Source organism: Psittacula echo (assembly GCF_963264785.1).
Source record: "Psittacula echo genome assembly, chromosome: 2".
NCBI lineage: Eukaryota > Metazoa > Chordata > Aves > Psittaciformes > Psittacidae > Psittacula > Psittacula echo.
The window spans coordinates 59439435-59458197 of NC_137737.1; the positions used below are offsets into that span (position 1 = coordinate 59439435).

The following is an 18763-nucleotide window of genomic DNA, read 5'->3' on the forward strand; positions in this document are numbered from 1 at the left end:
TTCCCTTTCTGGGAAGTAAAACTTATTTTCTGTCCTGGCCTGGAGACCATATGTCCTTCTGGCTGGGAGCAGCCCTACTCTCAAAGCGCAGCCAAAGGAGCCTGAGGATTAAGCATGCAAGGGATGAATCATTTGAAATGCCTGAAGTCAGATTCTACTCTGGCCACCGTAAATCCAGACTATAACTCCTCCAGCTTTGGTGAAATTGCTCAGGGTTTGTGCAGATATAAATGACAGCAGAGTTTGACCCAGAGGCTTCATGTTTCCAATAATAGTTTAAATGTGGGATGTTGCCTTAAATATGGACAGGACAAACATCTGGAAAAGGATGGCTTTGTTTTGCATTAATGTTAACGCAGTTCTGAAACCAACTCCCACTTCTGAAGGATTTTTAGTGTGGATTTTTTCCAAGGACATGAAAAACTAACTTCTGTTTTACTCCAAGTACCCTTATCAGATCTAGCTATCCATCTGTGTGTCCATTGCTGCACCAGCTGCTCAAACATATACCATCCCTCTCCATAGGAGCACTCTGGAAAATTAAATCTGAGTTTACTTCTAAGCTGGATTTCATTAACCCTTGTTATGTCATTTATAATAAGTCTTGCTCAAAAACTGATTTGCCTTCAGCTGGTTTATCTTACTTGCTTTCCAAAATGAATTAACTTGAGTGAAGTAACCTTAATTCTGAATAGCAGCATTCTGGGGGAGTACAGCGAAGTGTCATAACCCCCCTTCAGTATGTGCTTCAGAGGGACTGAAATGAGCAGCCACCTCCATAAGCAGGCTCTACAACCCATCAACAGGTTTCCCTCTCATCTACAGGTCACACCTATCTCCACAAGGTTTTGTGGTCTTTCCTTTGCCTGCCTGTACTATGCATTGCACATCAGGATGTGGAGAGCTACCCTAGGTTTTGAATTACACATTTACAGTGGCCAGTCCCACCAGCACAGTCAATATAATAAAATAAAAAAAAGATAAAAGTTGCTTTCTGTAAACCAGTATTGCAGCCCTTGCTTAAATTATGCTTTTGTGAGTGAGTGTGCTAAATTCTCTACAAATCCAGAGAGAGGTAACGTCTCTTCTCATTGCATTTATAGCCTGATTAATCAAAACAGACACATATTAGGGAAACAGAGGCAATGAGAAGAGTGGTCGTAGTGCCTTATCAACATCCTTAATTCAGGAACCCTACAAAGTGTTACACATGGTTATTCTTTGCTTTGAACTGCTTTGGGGCAATCTTGTGTATGAGGATATTTCCCAAAGACACTCTGTCATGACTGGCAGAGAACCAGGGATGGGCCCAAACCTCAAAGATTTCACAAGGGTGGTCGGGTGCTGCAGGTCAGAGCTTGAAAAGGAGGATTGACACTAGATCAATATAGCCCACAACTTTCCTCACCATCTTACATCATGCAAATTGCAAAGCACCTGCAGGGTATGATCAGCATCACCTGTTCTGGTGGTGATGGAGATCTAGGGCAAAAAATGAATGTGGGAGGTTAAGTATACTGCTTTTTTAGGGGAAAGTGGGGAAGCAGAAAAGAACAAAGGCAGTATCACCTCAGTGTATCTGGGATCGGTACGGTGAAATGTTCATGCATTCCTGCCAAGGTGACATAAAAGACGTCTTCCTAATCTCAGGCTCTATCTGGCAGTGAGACTGGGTCTGGATGCCTGAGCAGGACATACAAGCTAAGTGCCCAAGAAGCGCAGCAGAAATTCAAAGCATCCATATTGCATTAGATCAAAGCTCCATGCGACATTTGTAGAACAAGCCTTCCCTGTGGTGGTACTCCCAGATTACTGAGGCCACCCATTTCTGATGGGAACATGCCAGCCTTATGAAGCAAGATTGTTTTTCTCTTTTTTGATGAGCAGTGAGTGCCTTTGAGAGCAAAGTATATCTCATATCAAGAAGAAACAAACAGAGGGGTGGTAAAACAGGACCGTTCCTGCCCCTCCTTTTCTTGTTCTTGACCTCTGGAGATCTCACAGGATGAGAAATCTAATTCTCCCAGGATGGTGCACACAGTTTTCCCTGAGCCTTGGTCTTTGGGCAGCAAATGCTGTAAGCTCACAGCCCTCTCTGCACATGTTCTTGGACATATAGAGATTGAAGGCCTGCATGCAGAGATGGAAATAGCACTGTATTGATGGTGGCAGGTTGCAATTCTTAAGAGGAAGAAAGGAGTCCTTGCTACAATATTGTTTACTAGGGTATTTTTCCCTCTTAGTAGTCTTGTCCCTGCAAACAGGGGCATGCCAGCCCAGAAATTGCTGGCTTCCTGTGTGTGCGTGTGTATGATGTGAATAATTGCAGTGTGTGCTTCCTTTGCCATGTATGTGGATGATTCCATGTGGCATCTTGGAAGAGGTGTTGCCTGGGACACTAACTGCTGAGCAAACAGAGATTCACATAGAGTAAGGCTGGTGGAGGAAACTGCTGATGCAAAGGAGATTATGCATTTGGATCACCTACATTATCTAATAAGTTTGTGTCCTGCTGCTCTTCACATGCTGAGGTTTAACCTCATTTCTCCCCATCACTGCAGGTGGATGCTGATGATGTCATTACCAAAGAAGAGCAGATCTTCCTACTGCTAAAAGCCAAGGCTAAGTGTGAACGACACCTCAAAGCCAAGGTCCCCAAGGTGCATGGTGAGTGTTCCCACAGCAATCCAGACTGCGTGGCTGGGGCTGGGACCAGGCTCCTCTCTGCTCAAACCCAGCACTTCCCCTTAGTCCCACACACAGAGCATATAGTTAGGTAGCTGAAGAAGGCTCAATATATTTTTCTTTCAGGTTAGGCTATCTTTAACACAAGGTGTTGTGAAGCAAAGCTGTCACAGCCTCTTTCTTCTGCTCCAGAATTCCAGATGCCAAGGGGTCAGGAGGGTGAAAGAGTCATGGGCTTACTGCCCTTATTGCTATACCCATAGCCCAGTTACCATCACCAGGCAAAGTATGGGAGATAGCGTCCACCATCAGTTCTCCCAAGATCCTTTGCGGCGTGACACCAGTGGTACGGGAAACAAAGCATCCTTCCAACAACACTTCTTTGTTTCCCTCTGACATACTCTCTCTACTCTCCTCAAATAGGCCTGAGCTCGGCTAAGCCTTTTTCTCCCACTTCCTTTCTATTTTGAGCTGCAAAATCATTACCAGATGTAAGCCTGGAGGGAGAAGGAAGGGAGAAAGCTCTCTCATGTGGGTAGCAAAGTAATGATCTCCCATTGGGTTCTTTCATCAGTTTCAGATGTGCTAATTATTGGCACCAGGTCTGTGTGCTGAGCCATCCTGCACCCACCCAGCTACTCTTGGGTGGGCATGCTGTCCCATCTCTGTTGCCTCACTGATGAGGACAAGCCAGAATGTTTCCCACCTCCACTGTTGCATCTTAGAGATCTCTTTCCCACAGCCAGCACTCTGGGAGTACCTAGAGACATCACCAGCAGAAGGAAAGGTCCCCAAAACTAGCTGTGATTTCAGAGCAGAGTTGCCTGCCCACCTGGTGTCCCTCTCCTGTTGGAAATGACAAAATGACAGCAAGAGGCCATAAAAGCCCAGCTTTCATTTTATTCCAGGCCTCCTGCTTTGCATCAACCAAAACCTCAAGCCACATCCTCAGTTGCTTCTTTGTCCTGTCCACCCAATGCCCAATTAACACCTCATTAAAAAACATATGTGCAAAGGCATTTCCTTCTGTTGTGCTATAGACCACCTACCTACCTTGGGATCTAGTGATGTCCACCAGCTGGTCTTGCTCTCACACCCTGTTTTCTAATTCTTTTCTATATGACTGTCAACCTTTAGTATTGATCTCTCTCCTTAATTGTCAGGAACAGTGTTGGTAAGGCTGGGGAGATGCATGTGACTGACAAGCAGACTTTGGGCTCTTTACTATGGTCAGTTTGATAGAGCAGAGGAATCATAGCACTGGGCTTTGCAAATACGCCTTTGTTCCTATTTTGAGACCTGGTTCTGTGATTGAGGCCAGCATTAGCTTTGCCTTTGACTGGAACAAAAAGAAATCTAATACATTTTCATTTAGATATTTCATGAACCCAAGTCCTGGCTTTGGGAAAAACTATTCTGAGCTGCTCAGTCAATAGAACTCAGGATCATTGGTGCATTCTCTGTTGCAAATCTCTGCCTAATCCCAAATAGCACAGCCAAGAGGAGGAATCACCTTGATGTCAATAATCACAGCAGTAATATGGCTTTAAAGACTCAAAGCAATCATTAGCTTTAGATCAAAGTAGTTAGATTGAATTAATCTGCAAGTGTTCCGCTAATCCAAAGGCACAATGAATTCTGATTTAGCCTTTCCCCAAAAACATTTTAAGATGTTGTGAAAGAATCTTCAGTGGCAGCGCCTCTGCAAGACCCTCAAAATTCACTCTAGCACTTCACAAACAAGGCAGCAAGTTGCCATACTGTTTCTGAGGTGGTCTAGAGTTGGTGATCACAGACAGAGGATTTTGCAATTTGAAAATGCTCTTCCCACTATGCAGAACAGCTATCATCCACTGATTTTTAAGCTACAGATGCCTCTGGATACATGAAATGATAATGTTACATGGATATTTGAGAACAGACTAACTTGATCTTCATTTTGAGGTGTATCTGCTCTTTCATGCTGCAGGAGTCAAAGGAGATGGATAGTTTTAGATCCTCTTGGGAGGTGGGGGGTGACAGAACAAAAAGCTTTAATCTGTACTCTGTTAGCTTTAATGTAATTAATTGCCTGGCTAAGGCTCAGAAGCTTTGTTTTTGCACAAAGGCTTCAGAGCCCAGGGTGAAAAGTGATTAGGTCCAGTCTTTTCCTCCTTTGATGATATGGAATCTGGGGCCTGGTTTTGATTTGTGTTAGTCACCCAAGGACATATGGGTCTGCCCTTCTCAGCCAGATGGAGGACCTCATCCTATTGCCTCTTCCCTTGCTACAGACGCAAAAGAAAAAGCCTATTAAGAGCAACATGGTCTTTACAATTAAGATGCACCAGCCCCCACCTGCAGACAATATTTATGGGGGTGAAATTGTTGCAACCTGGAGCAGTAAAAACCCTGGGCAGCCACCCCAAGCTTTCAGTATCCTGTGATATCACTTGGAGTGTTTCTGGGGAGCACCCATTTGGGTGGCAGGAGGACTCTTATAACTGCCACGGAGAACTTGAGTTGTGTTATTACACCACCAGGTCCCCTATGTGTCTTGTCTTTGGATTTCTAGTGGTGTAGGACAGAGTTGTCCCTCACAATGTATTTGTATTTTAGATATGCAAGACCTAGCCTTTCCTAGAAAGAAAACAAGGGATTCTGCAGGCAGGGAGCTGTGCCCAGGTCCATTTGACCCTCAGTTTAATAATAGTGGCAGCCTATGGCATTGATGTGCCACTATATCTATAACAAGTCTACCTACTGGCAATGAGACTGATGGTCTCCATGTGACAGGGCACAAAGGGCCTTGTCTCCTTGAAAGGTCTCCTGGATAGCATGCCTTGCAGCTCCTTCCTGTCTTGACAGCTCACAGTGCCTTCTGAAAGCAAAGCCAGACACTTAACCTGTGTCTCTGGATTTTCTCTTTATTTTCAGCAGTGTTAATAGGTCCCACTCCAAAGGCTGCTTCTGCTAGTGTAGAACAGACTTATTTTATATTAGAGGTGGGGAAAGCCATACATCATAGGGAGCAGTGCACCCCTTGGCCTGAAACAATAGAATCATAGAATCATTTAGGTTCAAAAAGATGTCTAAGATCATCGGTACCAACTATTAACTTGGCACTGAAAAGTCCACCACTAAACCATGTCCCTAAGCACCACATCTACACATCTCTTAAATTCTTTTGGGGTGGTGACCCCATCACTGCGCTGGACAGCCTGTTCCAGTGCTTGATATCCTTTCGGGCAATAAAATGTTCCTAATATCCAACCTAAACCTCCCCTGGCACAACTTGAGGCCACATCCCCTTGTTCTATCGCTTGTTACTTGGAAGAAGAGACTGACCGCCACCTCACTGCAACATCCTTTCAGGTAGCTGTAGAGAGCAGTAGGGTCTCCCCTGAGCCTCCTTTTCTCCAGATTAAACAACCCAAGTTCCCTCACCTGTTCCCCATCCCACTTACACTCCACATCCTTCGCCAGCTTTATTGCCCTTTATTGGATATGCTCCAGCACCTCAATGTCTTCCTCATTGTGAGGGGTCCAGAAGTGAACAGAGTATTTCAAGTGTGGCCTTGAATTAGTCCTGCCCAGAGGACATATAATCATAGGCTAACAACATGGAGGCTCCTTGGAGGGATTATTTCTTCCCTATAGAGTTCAAGGTTCAGTTATCAAAGATTGGTGAGAGCCTAACTACAATGCAGCAGATGCAGAGCTGGGCAAGGAGAGAAGGGGAGGTCTGGGTAATTCATCTTTTACATTGGAAAAGAAGAGGACCTTCACAGGTCTTCACATGTTACGTCTTTTTTTTTTTTTTTTTTCCTTTTTTCTTCAGGGTTTGGTTTTTTTCTTTTTTTTTTTTTTTTTTTTTAATATTTTCTTTGGGGTTGAGCTAGATGATCTCCAGAGGTCCCTTCCAACCTTCATGATTCCGTGATGTTGTATCCAGTCATCTTGCATGTTCAAGTCTGTGCTTGGTTTGTCATTCCAAAGAAGGAAAAAGGACAAGCCCACAGTGAGGCAGTAGTTTTGAGAAGATCATAAGGAAAGGTCATCATACAGTCATTAAAAGAAGAAACTTCTTCAGCCTTCCTTACGTAACTGTTTCTGGTGAGGGAAAAGATTCACATTCAGCTCTGCTTGAGAGAATCTAAATATATGTTGTTATATCCCAGACACAATTATTTACTGCCTAGCATGTCAAAGGTTAAAAAGGAGATTGAAATCTCTTCTATTAGTTCTGCTTCCCTGTGTCTGAAAGTATCAAAAAGCACTTGTGCAAGAACTGTATCTCAGCTGCCCAACCTCAGAATCTGCTTGTAGAGCCAGTATCTTCTGGGACTGTTGTAGCAGCTTCAGCATGGAGCAACTTTAAATCTGGGACAACCCTGAGGACAGCTGAGTGGTGTAGGATGTTTGAGAAAGGAGAAAGTTAAACCCCCTGGCCCAAGTCAACAAGGAGTGCTTTGGACTTGAGAGTCCCGTCTCTCCAGGGAAGCTCTTAACCACAGAGGTTACAGGAAAAGAGGCCTTTGCCCCATGGCTGTTTTAGAGCTACTTTGCATTGGACACTTATGCAAGCTCTGCAACAAGTAAAGATGGTTGTGCAGCCTGAGATCTGGGTTTCACGCCTCTGCTCTGGGGTTTTGTCCTGTACCCCTCAGTGTTTAGCATTACAGCTTGTGGATAGAGTCAGAAGAGGACTTTGAGAGACACATCCACTGCTATAGGCACTCAGGGATATTTCCCTCTCATGGCTCTCTAAGCCATGAGAAATAGGCATGTGCACTTCTGCAGACAGCCTCTGCTTCTCCGAGGAGCCTTCTGGGGGCCTCTTACTGCAAACCTGCTCTCATCAACACTTTGAGTTCATACCTGGATTTGAGCAAGGCTGAATAAAGCACTGTTCTGCCAGCTCAAAGGCAGCCAGATGGAAGGTGTGAAGAGGCAGCAGTAGTGTCTCTTCTCTCAGACAAAGGGAAAACGGAGTCCCATGGACTCCTAACTGCATGTCACATCTTGAACTGGTTCTACAGGGCATCTCAATGACAAAGGGAAGGAGTGACTTCAGTATAAGCCAGTATGGTTGATAAGACAGTTTGTCTAATGGGGACTGAGCAGAACTCAGTTATGCTAAGAGAGGTGCTGTGAGGATCTGTGTGTGTCCACAGAGGTCAGTTTTCTTATCACCAAGAAGAATGCCTTCATTTGCTATTTCAGACTCCCTTTAGCATGCAAGTATGAGCGCGCCATTGGTGCAACTGACTGACCTGAGAAGGAGTCTTTCTGGAGGAGTCTTCCTGATCTGAATCATAATGCAGCCACATAAACAGAGCCATCACAGGGAAAGGAACAGTGCTAGGAAAGAACGGTGTTGGTGTTAGCAGTACTGCATTGAGCATTACATGCTCAATTAATATCAAGAGGTTTTGAAAAGCCAGACTGCTTTATTCCCCATTGCCTTTTCTCCTTGCTCCCATACAGGCCCACTTTACATCAAGGGGTGTATGCATCCACTTAGTGCAATCAGATCTTGTGCTGCACTCACCCATGTCTATTCCTGTTCATCAGAAGTTGCCAGATACCACCTGGCAGAGGGCTGCTTGACTCCTGTCTCTGCCTGGGTGTGATCGCAGCCCAGTCTGGTGATTTATTCCACTCCACTGGTAATTGATCTGTGTTTTAGGAAGCTGTGAGGGAATTCGGGATGCCTTGATTATTATTTTTGTATGTTTTTAGATAGAAATATCATGTAAGCTGGCATGAAAGCCTGTTAGGGCTTGTGACTTCATTCTTGGGATCTGACGCACAGGGATATTTAGCACCTCGCCTCCAATCTCAAAGAAGAGTCTGTGCCAGAGCCAAGATTTGGATGCTTATCTACTTCCTCTTCAGCCAGGGCACAAGCCACAAACCACATTTCCTTTTGTCCTGGAATTCAAGGTGAAGCTACAAAGATTCAAATCCAGGTGGACAGAAACTGACAAATCTTTGGATAAATCCCACTTGACTGAAACTCAAAACTTTCATCATCATTCTCACTTTAAAGCCTCCAAGTTTGTTTTGAAATAAGGAAAGCACATTAGAAATTTTCTGCAGTGCAGTGGGTACATGGGTTCTCTTCCTCTTTTGTACATCTCATTGCTGAGTACATTTCATGGACTGCTGCTTTTCCTGGTATGAACTGGCAGATTCCTATTCAGTTTAGTGAGGGCATTGATTTATCTCAGATTCACTGATTTCTTTCACGGTTCAGGTCTGCAACTTATTTCTCCTCCCCTTCCTCCCTCTCCACCCCCTATTTGTCAACCAATATTTTACAAAGGGAAAAATTAGAATTTCAGAGATATCTATGGGTCTTAAGAAATGAAGTAACCTGGATCAGCAACGAACGTCGATTTTTGTGCTGTTATTTGCTGTTTGCTCTTTTGCCTTGCAGCTACCAACTCCTAATGCATTTACTTTGCAATCACAAACTAGAAATGGCTACACAGATTAACACAAGAAGACACACCATGGGAGGGACCTGTGTGTACAGAAATCCTGCTTGCCTCCAAGAGGAGAAATGAGATTTTGAGGCAGTTTCTGTACATCATTCTTCCATCACAGACTTGGATTTGGCATAGAGACATGCACTAGAACTGGTTCTTTGAGTGGAAAATGTGATCCTGGCTGTGCATGGATTTCATGAACTCTTCACCAGGAAGCAGCCAGCCCAGAAGAGATAAGTACTTTGAATAAAGTTCCACCATCCTCTGGAAGCAGGAAGACCTTGGTCTCCCATCTGTTCCACTTAGCGTTGTCCTTTTCCCTTTGCTGGTTTTTACTTTCTCAGTTTTATAAAGTCCACAATTTTCCTCAGCCTGCACAATTATTAGCAAGTGCCGTGTCCTTCACAGTGCAGTGACAAAAGACAGCTGTTTCCAGAGCATTTCCTACCAGAGTGGCCAGGGAGTGGTTATATGTTGTTCTCTTAATCAGCCTGCACCTTCACAAGCTTGACCAACACTGGCTTTGCCTTTGTGCCAAAGAGCTGATCTTTAATGTACCTTCAGCTACTAAAAATGGCCATAATACCCAGTATAATGAATAAATATAAAAAAATATAATAAAACTAGAACTGCATATTGTGAAGAAAGAATAGAATTGATTGGGAGTATGGAGAGTGTAATGGTGTCCACCCGTCTTGTAGAGACTGGAAAGAGATGTTTATTGGAAGTAGGCTTCCAGAGTCTGGAAGGAATGTTCACTGTCTTGTGTTTAACTTTCATCTGATTCCTGCCCTATGCAATTAGCTGTCAAAAGTGGTATTCAAATATGTTATCTGCTATTATGGTTCAGCAATATTTTGTTCACTTGAAATAAACCAGATGCAATTTATTTAGGTATGTGTCCGAGATGCATCTCAAGAGTTGAATTAGGGACTAATGAGCATCAGAGTGAATAATAGACATGCCAAGCATTTCTAGAGAGTGGAAACATGTGGTTACTATATGTATGATTGGTAGCAGTGTTGATAGTCCAAAAGAAAGTCCTAGCAAATAAAAAGGTAAAAATTTAATACAATTCTAAACTTTCTTTAACAATAATGAATTCCTGTTTATGTGTAATGATTTAAAATTCCCCTTTTTTTTCCTCCCTTTAGAAAGGTTAACTTTTTGTTTTATGCTAGCTGATGGAGGGTGAGCTTCCTCTTGTACCCCTACGATAGATTACGTAGACAGTGTCATCTGCCCCCTGCCCACCTCCCAAGCATATCTCTGAGCCTAAGAACCTGCCATGGACCCTGATCCATGGGGTGACATGGGTACAGCCTCACATGAACCTGTGCCATGGGGAGACAGGGCTGAGCCAGTCTAGTGTGATTCCATGCACCCCTCTCTCAGGATATGTGCGTCATCTGTTGCTTTTGGCTAAGGCAGTGAGGGACAGAGACCCAAAATACTCAAACAAAAAAAAAAAAGAACAAAAACAACCCAAACCTGTCCCCACAAGCATTTGGCTTCCTTTCTTCTTTTCTTTCCTTTTTTTTAATCCCCTTTTTTTCTTTAAATTTAGTCTCTAGATGAAAGCCTTTTGGAAAGAACAGGAAACCCTAAAATTTCTGTTCTACGTACAAAAATATTACATTTCAGGCATGGTGGGCAGCCTGATGCCACCCCAAAGTTAAACCTGGAAGCAGATGAAGTGAAATTCCCAGCCATATGCCATCAGAGCAGCTTTTTTTTTCTTTTTTCTTTTTCTTTTTTTTTCACCCATGAATTAAAAGCCTGTCTTTCCCTGGTTTGGAAAAGGAGATGGGACATTTTGTGGGGGAAGAAAGATTTTTACATAAACCTGTTATTAGCAAAGGCCATCGGCAATCCTTTCTCAGAGTCCTAGGTGTTCCAGCTTGCTTTGAGATGGCTTGTTTTCATAGTAAATAAACCTATTTGCTAGGGAGAGGGGTTTATTTTTAGTTGAGAAGCTGTGTGTATTTACCTAAGGTACATGGGTTGTGCAACTGAGTTTATGGCTTAATTGTCCCTAAAGGACCTATACCCAAGCCCAGGCTCTGTTTGGGCTTGCAGAAGCCAAGGATCTGCTCCTGGTTTTCTCTCCAGAGGCACAAGCACTATCCCTTGATCATCCAGCCTGCCAGGGTCTCCTCAGGGTTTCTGAGTAGCCTCAGGTGGCTTAGAAGTTAAGGGAGACAAAGGCATCCAGAGCACTCAGGAATTTCCCTAAACACCCAGACCACTATAAACCCATATCTCCTGCTCTTTCTATCTTGTTTCTGCTATGTTCTTTTGTTTTGGTTTGGTAGTTTTGAGGGGTTTTTTTACCCTTCTCTTTCTACCCTGTTTTTTGCTCTCAGTCCTTGTGGCTCTATGGTGTAGGGCCAGAACACTGGCCTAAATTCTATCATGCAAATATCAAACCACCCGTTGTTAGCGTGCTCCCAGCACAGTTTTGGCCTGGGACAGCTGTCACTGCTCCATTGGACACCATGGGGGGTCAGCATGGACCAGGAGACCTTTCAAAATAGGAGAACAGACAAGACTGTGAGGGAGAAGTTCAGATTCATGGCTTCTGTGGTTACAGGATAAATCAAAGGAGCCCTACAGAGAGATGTCTTCTTCCATCCAACCCATCTACCACAGTTACCATTCAAGACTGAAGACTATGATGACTTCCAAGGGCTTGCAGCTCTTCACAGGTAGCTGCTTGCCAGTCATGCTTGAATTAGAGCTAGCAAGAGATAGGAACTACCAACAGCTGGCCTCTACCTGCAAAGGTTTATAGGTCAAGGACTTCCCATCCCATTAAGAAATGTCTACTAGGTAGCCATATAAGTCTTGCAATACAAAGGAATAACAGGTCTCAGGAGCTTTCCCCTCTAAGGGCTGAGCATACAAGGGGTGTTCTGCCCATGGAGCACTGTTACACAGATCAGCAAAGGTCTCTGAGTAGTAATAAGCAGAACCTGTATCCATTCATCCATCCATCCCCTCCCTCTCCTTACCCTCCCCTCCAGCTGGTCAGTGCACAGAACCCATACACACAGAGATGTTCAGAGCTGCATGCACTGGCAGAGGACACACTGCACACAACTCCACTATATGTCCCCAGCTACCCATGCAGATGCCCTTGGATGCATGAGGAGCATCTTTTCCCAGAATAGACATATCCTCCCCCTAATTGCACAACACAGGTCAACAACAATACACACCCTTCCCTGCAGACATACCCACCTATACATAGGTGTATGTATGCAGGTGCTCATACACACATGCTCTGACAGTCAAGTTTGCAATGCATCTGCAACACCGCATACCCCTATACAAAGCCACTGGTCCTCCAAGCCTCCCTTTCTCCCCTTCCTGTCCCAAAATGCTGGGTCATTTTTTTTGTTGTTTCTCCTTGCCTGTTTCCAATCCCCCAAATGTCCTTCCCGTAATAGAGTGACCACAATTGCACACCATATTCCAAATGTGGTCTCCCTGGTGCCTTGCACGGTGCCAGAATAAGTTGGGCTAATTTATATTCCATACCCCTAGATAAACACCTCGAGACCGTGTTTGCATTTATCCAGCTGCCAAGCAGCCTCACAGATGGTTTTAATGTGTTCTCCACATGCATGTACCACTTGCACAGAAACTGGAATTGAGTCTGGGGGAAAAAGAAAGGAGGGAGGAGGCAAGGGAAAAGTAGCAGGCAGGAGAGAATAGCTTTCATTGCACCCTGGGGATGCAGTGTGAGCAATGAGCAGGCATGGCCAAAATATGCCTCTCCTTTCCTGTCTCTCCCACCAAAGCAACCTGGGATTTTTGACAAGGCTCAGGTGGGGAAGCAGAAATGAAGAAAAAACAAAATAAGAGATGCATGTGATGCAGCCTTTTTGGAAAGCGCTCTGTGCCTGGGCTTCAAAAGGCAAGTCCCACAGCAAAGGCATTCAACAGAGCATTTGCTTACTTCATCCTGAATATCATATTGGCTTCTGATAATGACTACAATTTAAATGCCCTGAAATTTCAACCCTCAAGGGCTAAGGAGAGTTGCAAGGCACATATATTCTAAAACTACAGTAATCTGTGCTGCTATAACTACTCTGTAGGATGGTGTTACTGTAAGGCAGTATTCATGACAGTCCAAGCAATGGTGAGATGAATGGGTACCCTACAATAGTAACCTTCAAGCACCTCAGGAACTGAGGCACACACCCTGCCTGGAGTATTTTACAGTCTAGTCTTAGAAAATGGGCAATGATGGTCTGTGATAAATGGCATGCACATGCAGAGAAGCAAATCAGATTTTCTGACCTATACTTGGTAGGTATATATCCTGTTGCGATTGATATTAGAGGAACTTGCCACTCCGTGCATTTCAATGAGGTGCTGGCAACTTCTACTTAGATGGTGAACTGACACCACACGCCTCATTTTCTCAGAGTGCTTATTTCGTGGTGGTGGTATGTCCTCTGCAGAGCTGGATGAGGAGGAGCTGTCTGGTGGTGACCTGCATCCTTGCCCAAGCACAGCCCTGGGAAGGCAGTGGATGAAGACAGCATTTAGCACTGTCTCTCCCAACACATGTCCCTCAGACAGAAGTCTGTATTTCAGTGACAGATTTGTTGCCTGAACCCTTGGGGCTGCTCTCAGCTGAACTTGAGGATTTGAACAACCTGGATTGATGGGCTGAGAAGTGAAAAACAAGCTTATAGGAAATGCTTCAGGAAACTAGGGACCCTTACTGGTGCAGGGATATGGTGGTGGAGAGAGAGGCTCAGCTCTGCCATGGCTTAGTTTGTCTTGAGGAAGCAATGAGCTGGGTGTCTCAAGGGATGCGTGCAGAATTACATTGGGAGGTCTGTTGGCATTTTTGTACCTCAGATGGAAGGATATAGTAATCTTGACTGGTTTAGAATTTCTTCTGTCCTTGTAAGTGATTGTCTCTGGTATAAGTAAGATGGTTTCTGAGACCTGGAGTAAAGGTAGATAGCCAGCCTGAAAACTGAGATGGTTTTGGGAAGCAGAAGTGACTATGCTGATCATAAGACAGCATCATACGCGATACTGAAGTAAGATGAAGGTGCACTCACCTGTCCCAGCACAAGGATAGCAGAGAAAGCTGCAAGTGACATGGTGCTCTCCTCCTCGCCCCATTCATGCCACAGGTTCCCTTTGCTTTAATGATACCATTTAAAAATTACTGAGGGAAATGGAACTTACTGGCCTCATCATAAACATTACTCATGTGAAGGGTAGACACGTCTTTTAATTTCCAGTATAAGCTTTGTTCACTGCCAGTTTACATCTCCGGTTATTTTTGCATCCTTTCGCACTTGTGTTGCTCATGTCCATTCATAGTGCTTACCAATGGGATGAGAAAAACCTTCTTTCTCATTCTCTCTTGTTGGATTAAGCAGACCAAGGCTTTTATTCTCCTCCAGGGTACCAAAAACTCTTTCCACCCTACCAGTCTTTCCAAATTGCTAGAAGACTTTTTTCCTTCCTTTCCAGCGAAGGAACTTAGGAGCTTTTCCCAGAGAGGTTATTTTGTTTCACCAATAGCAAGGACATCTTGGGACCTGTGAAACCTCTTCTAGCAGCTACTGAGGGATGAAAAAACACAATAAGTCTTAAAAGACAAACCTTTAATTCCTGCCTCAGCAGTTGACTTTTATCAACCTCATTTACCTGCCTGTGATAGGTTTGTAGTCAGGGACTGTGTTGGTCACTGATACTCACTTTCTCCATGAGTACAATTGCTCTGTCTCCCTGAACTTGTATCAAACCATGGAGACAGAAGAGGAAACACCAGGATGAGCCATCTGCAAAGCTTCTGGAAAAGAAAAAGTTCTTGCATCACTTCCAGCTACTCATGTTGTCCAGCAAAACTAATTTCTTCAGCACTAAAGTAGTCAGTCATCTCCTCCAAACAATGAGAAACTCTGGTGCAATACCCAACTTCCCTGTCTTCATCCATGAGAGTTATGGCTCTGAATTTAGAGGAGCTTCACCGGCATACATAAATGCCTGAGAAATCATTGCCTGAATGACTGATACACATCCAAGATGCTTGGGATGTGGGATATGTGTGAGATTTTCTTGTTTTCTTGAAAGTTTTATGAATTCCTTCTGACTTACGTCTTCAGTGAATCCTACTGTTTCTTCCAAAGAAAGAAATGTTTTGCATTCCCAGTTTGCTTAGAACATGTAGCTCTGTGTCCCAAACCTACTCACCTATATCAATCCAAACAGCGTATTTGAACCTTCAAATTATTTTTCACCTAAAAATGAAATTTTTTGAGAGCTTTTCGATTGGCACTTAGGATGAACTGGATCCCTTCTGATTATCTATGCTTCTAAATATCGTTAAGTGTCCCAAGAGAGACTGACTTATATTAAGCATGCCAAAAGCACACTACTTGCAGGTGGTGCATTTTTTTTCTAATGACAGCTTATAAAAAAAGGTTGCAAATTTTTTTAAAATTTATTTTAAAACATAGCCATCAGGAGAAATTGTTGGCTTGCGGATTCTTTTTATTGCTTTCCTGAAACTCCTCACCGTTTTTCAGATTTCTTCTTGTAACTAGTGTAGATTTCTTTTGAGAAATGACCACGGAAAAGAAAAACAACAGAGAGAAGCCAAGTTGTTAGTACTGTTAATGTTTTTATAAACCAATAAAAAAATGTTGGAGGAAATATTTGGGAAAACAAACCAAAGGAAAAGTCTTGTTTAGATTCCAGCACAATACCAATGAAATATATGGTATTTTCTCTCCTCATTGTATAATCAGCTCAGTTATTAAGTGACCTCTAGAGTGAGTAAAATAGGAGAAAGTTGGAGGCAGAAGGTGCAGAATTTGGTCCCAGTAGTCTCAAGCTGTTAAAATTAATGACAAAGGTGCCACATGGCTGGGTGCACCAGAGAAGACTGGGTCAGGGAGTAAGGAAGGGATGTGGGGAATCATAGAATGATAGAATGGTTTGGGTTGGAAAGGACCTTAAAGCTCATCTAGTTCCAGCCCCATTGCCACAGGCAGGGACACCTTCCACTAGTCTGGGTTGCTCAAAGCCCTGTCCAGCCTGGCCTTGAATTGTTCCAGGAATGGGACATCTACCACCCTGGAGGCAACCTGTTCCAGTGCTTCACCATGCTCATTGTAAAAAATTTCTTCCTCATATCTAGTCCGAATAAATGCTCTTTTAGTTTAAAGCCATTACCCCTTGTCCTGTCAGAAGGTTGATGGTTTGTTTCTTAGATGGAAAAATAAAGGTATTGGAGGGAGGAGTGAGAGAAGGACAGTGGGGCTCCTGTATGGGACAACAGACATATACAGAGGGGAGAAAGAGCTTTTGGCTGTGTTAAAATCCAGGAAAGTATATCAAGCAGTCAGAAAGCATGGCTGGTCCAATATTTCCATTTTGCAAAATATTTTCCAAGAGTTTCAATCAATCTAGAAACTTTTCAATTCTTTCTGCAACCAGGAGATCCAGAGGCACCTGACTTGACCTGTTGATGTTCCCTCCAGCTTCCCCCTACCACAAACTAGTAGTTAGTAGTCCTTCTTCCCAGCCCAATTCCTCTCCCCTTGCCTTACCTATGGCACCCTGCACTGGCAAGTAACAGCCATGCTGTGTCTAATTTTAAGTTATGCATGTGCCAGGTGGCTAGTCAGTTGGCAAAGGCTGGTTGCCGGGTGGCAGGCACCAAATGCTCACCTGCTCTTTACTGATTGTCTATCACCATGAAATTGGAAGACTGAGATGTCTTACTCCTCCTTCAAATTTGGCTGAAATGTATTTTCCAAGCACAGAGTGGGGAGAGGGAGCCAGGGGATGATGGAGAGATGGAGAGCAGGCTACAAAGGTTTTTCTGTGTTGCAGCAGTTCATGGTAACAATGACAGATTCATTTGCATCTTTTCTTAGGGCATTTGGATGCTTTCTGAAGATCGATTCCCACCAAACCCTAATCAGTTTAAATGAATCAATTCCATGGGTCAATACACAGAGGCAATAAAATATTTCAGATGCAGTGAGAAGCAGCAAGCCTGATTTTTTTTTTTTTTTTTTCCAAACTTTTGGGGCAGCTGATGGCTTCCCAAATTGTCCACATGATAAAACACCAGTCCAGAGGTGTCCCAGCACCTGTGTGCACTGGTTCCCGCATACAGCTTTCAACCCTCTGCTTTTTGCAAGGATTGTGGGGATCAAAGTACCCCAAAAGAAACAATTGTATATTTTGTTATCCAGAAAGCATTGTTTTCTTTTGAATGAGTCCATTTCAAATGTGTGTGTGTATGTTTACACTGTAAGGAGGGTATACCCATCAGATGCTTTTCCACCACAATATTTTCTGGACAAATATTGTAGTATGATACTAAATGAAATACTTACAAGTGAAGGCTGACATTTGTAAGCTATTCTGAAGATCATAGAAAAGTGCAAGGTTTTTCTCTCAGCATTTCAGAGCATGACATTTTCTTCTCAGTGTTGTTTCTCCCTGGCATTCATTTTCAAGTTTACCCAAATCTATTTATTTGTAAAAAGAATTGGTTTTATTTTAGGTAAGACCACTTTGAGTGCTAAATTAAATTTTTATTTACTTTCTTGTCTGCAAAAAAAAAACCTCAGAGACAATAACATTTTGTCCTAATCCAAATTCTGTGGGCTACTTTTTTTCCTTTTTATTTTGATCCTTCCAGAGAACTGGAAAATAAATAAACCAGTTTTCACAGTGTAAGTAATCCTGCAACATAATGAGCCAAAGGGAAGGGCTTTCCTGGTTTCCATGAATAGCAAATATAGTATTATTCTTCCTCTAATGTGACTGGAAGTGTAGCAAATGCAATAAGCTTCTTCCTCTTTTTTTATCAAAACAATACTGAGGAATTTAGCTCCCCTATCCTCACTCCCAGTTAAAGTTTTAGAAGATAGGCAGTGATTAGTTGGGTCTTCTTTATCAGCACTAAATTAAACATAAGAAATCGGCTGCTTAGAATTTTTCTGTTGTTTTTCATATCCTGAAATACCAGCAAACTGAATTGATCACTGCCAGCTCTGACCCTGGAGGGTACCATACCAGCGAAAGGTCTTTAAAGCAATTCTGGATCCTTATTTAATCATGTGAAAACACATTCATTATAAAGGATAAATTGCAGTTTGATTGAAAGATTACTAAGGCACTAGCTTTATACTAATGAAACATGCTGAGATCTTGGCTGTGCTTATCATTTCTTTTCAAGTGGAGCTCTTTTGCAGATAAGAGCAGTCTGTTCCATTTTATTTTGATTCACGTATAACTCCTCTCTGTCAGACACTTTTTCAGGCTGTTGATAAACTCCTTCATTGGCTGCCATGGGTACAGAGGGCAGATGCAGTTCTGAAACCAGACCTCGGGTAGACTCACCATTTTCTGCTCTTCACTTCAAATCTCTACTGCAGCTGGTTTTAATTGATAGGTGCAGCTAATGCAGGCCAACGCAAAAGCATATGTAAACACCAGGTTAGCTTTGGGTGCATAGTCCTACCTGCCCATGTTGAATGTCTGCATCTGAGTTGGAACTGGATCCCTTTTAGAGCTGGAAGTTTATGGATGAAAAGCTG

The 18763-nt window shown here is 43.3% G+C and overlaps 1 protein-coding gene across 1 annotated transcript in view; it reads left to right on the plus strand.

Annotated features, from left to right (window-relative positions):
* Positions 1–18763, plus strand: part of PTH1R (parathyroid hormone 1 receptor) — a gene marked incomplete at its 3' end in the record, with an annotated part of 112063 nt that overhangs the window by 57824 nt on the left and 35476 nt on the right. The window contains exon 2 of the mRNA XM_080639528.1: positions 2562–2667. Within this exon, the coding sequence (XP_080495654.1) occupies positions 2562–2667 (106 nt within the window). The remainder of the gene's footprint in view (positions 1–2561; positions 2668–18763) is intronic.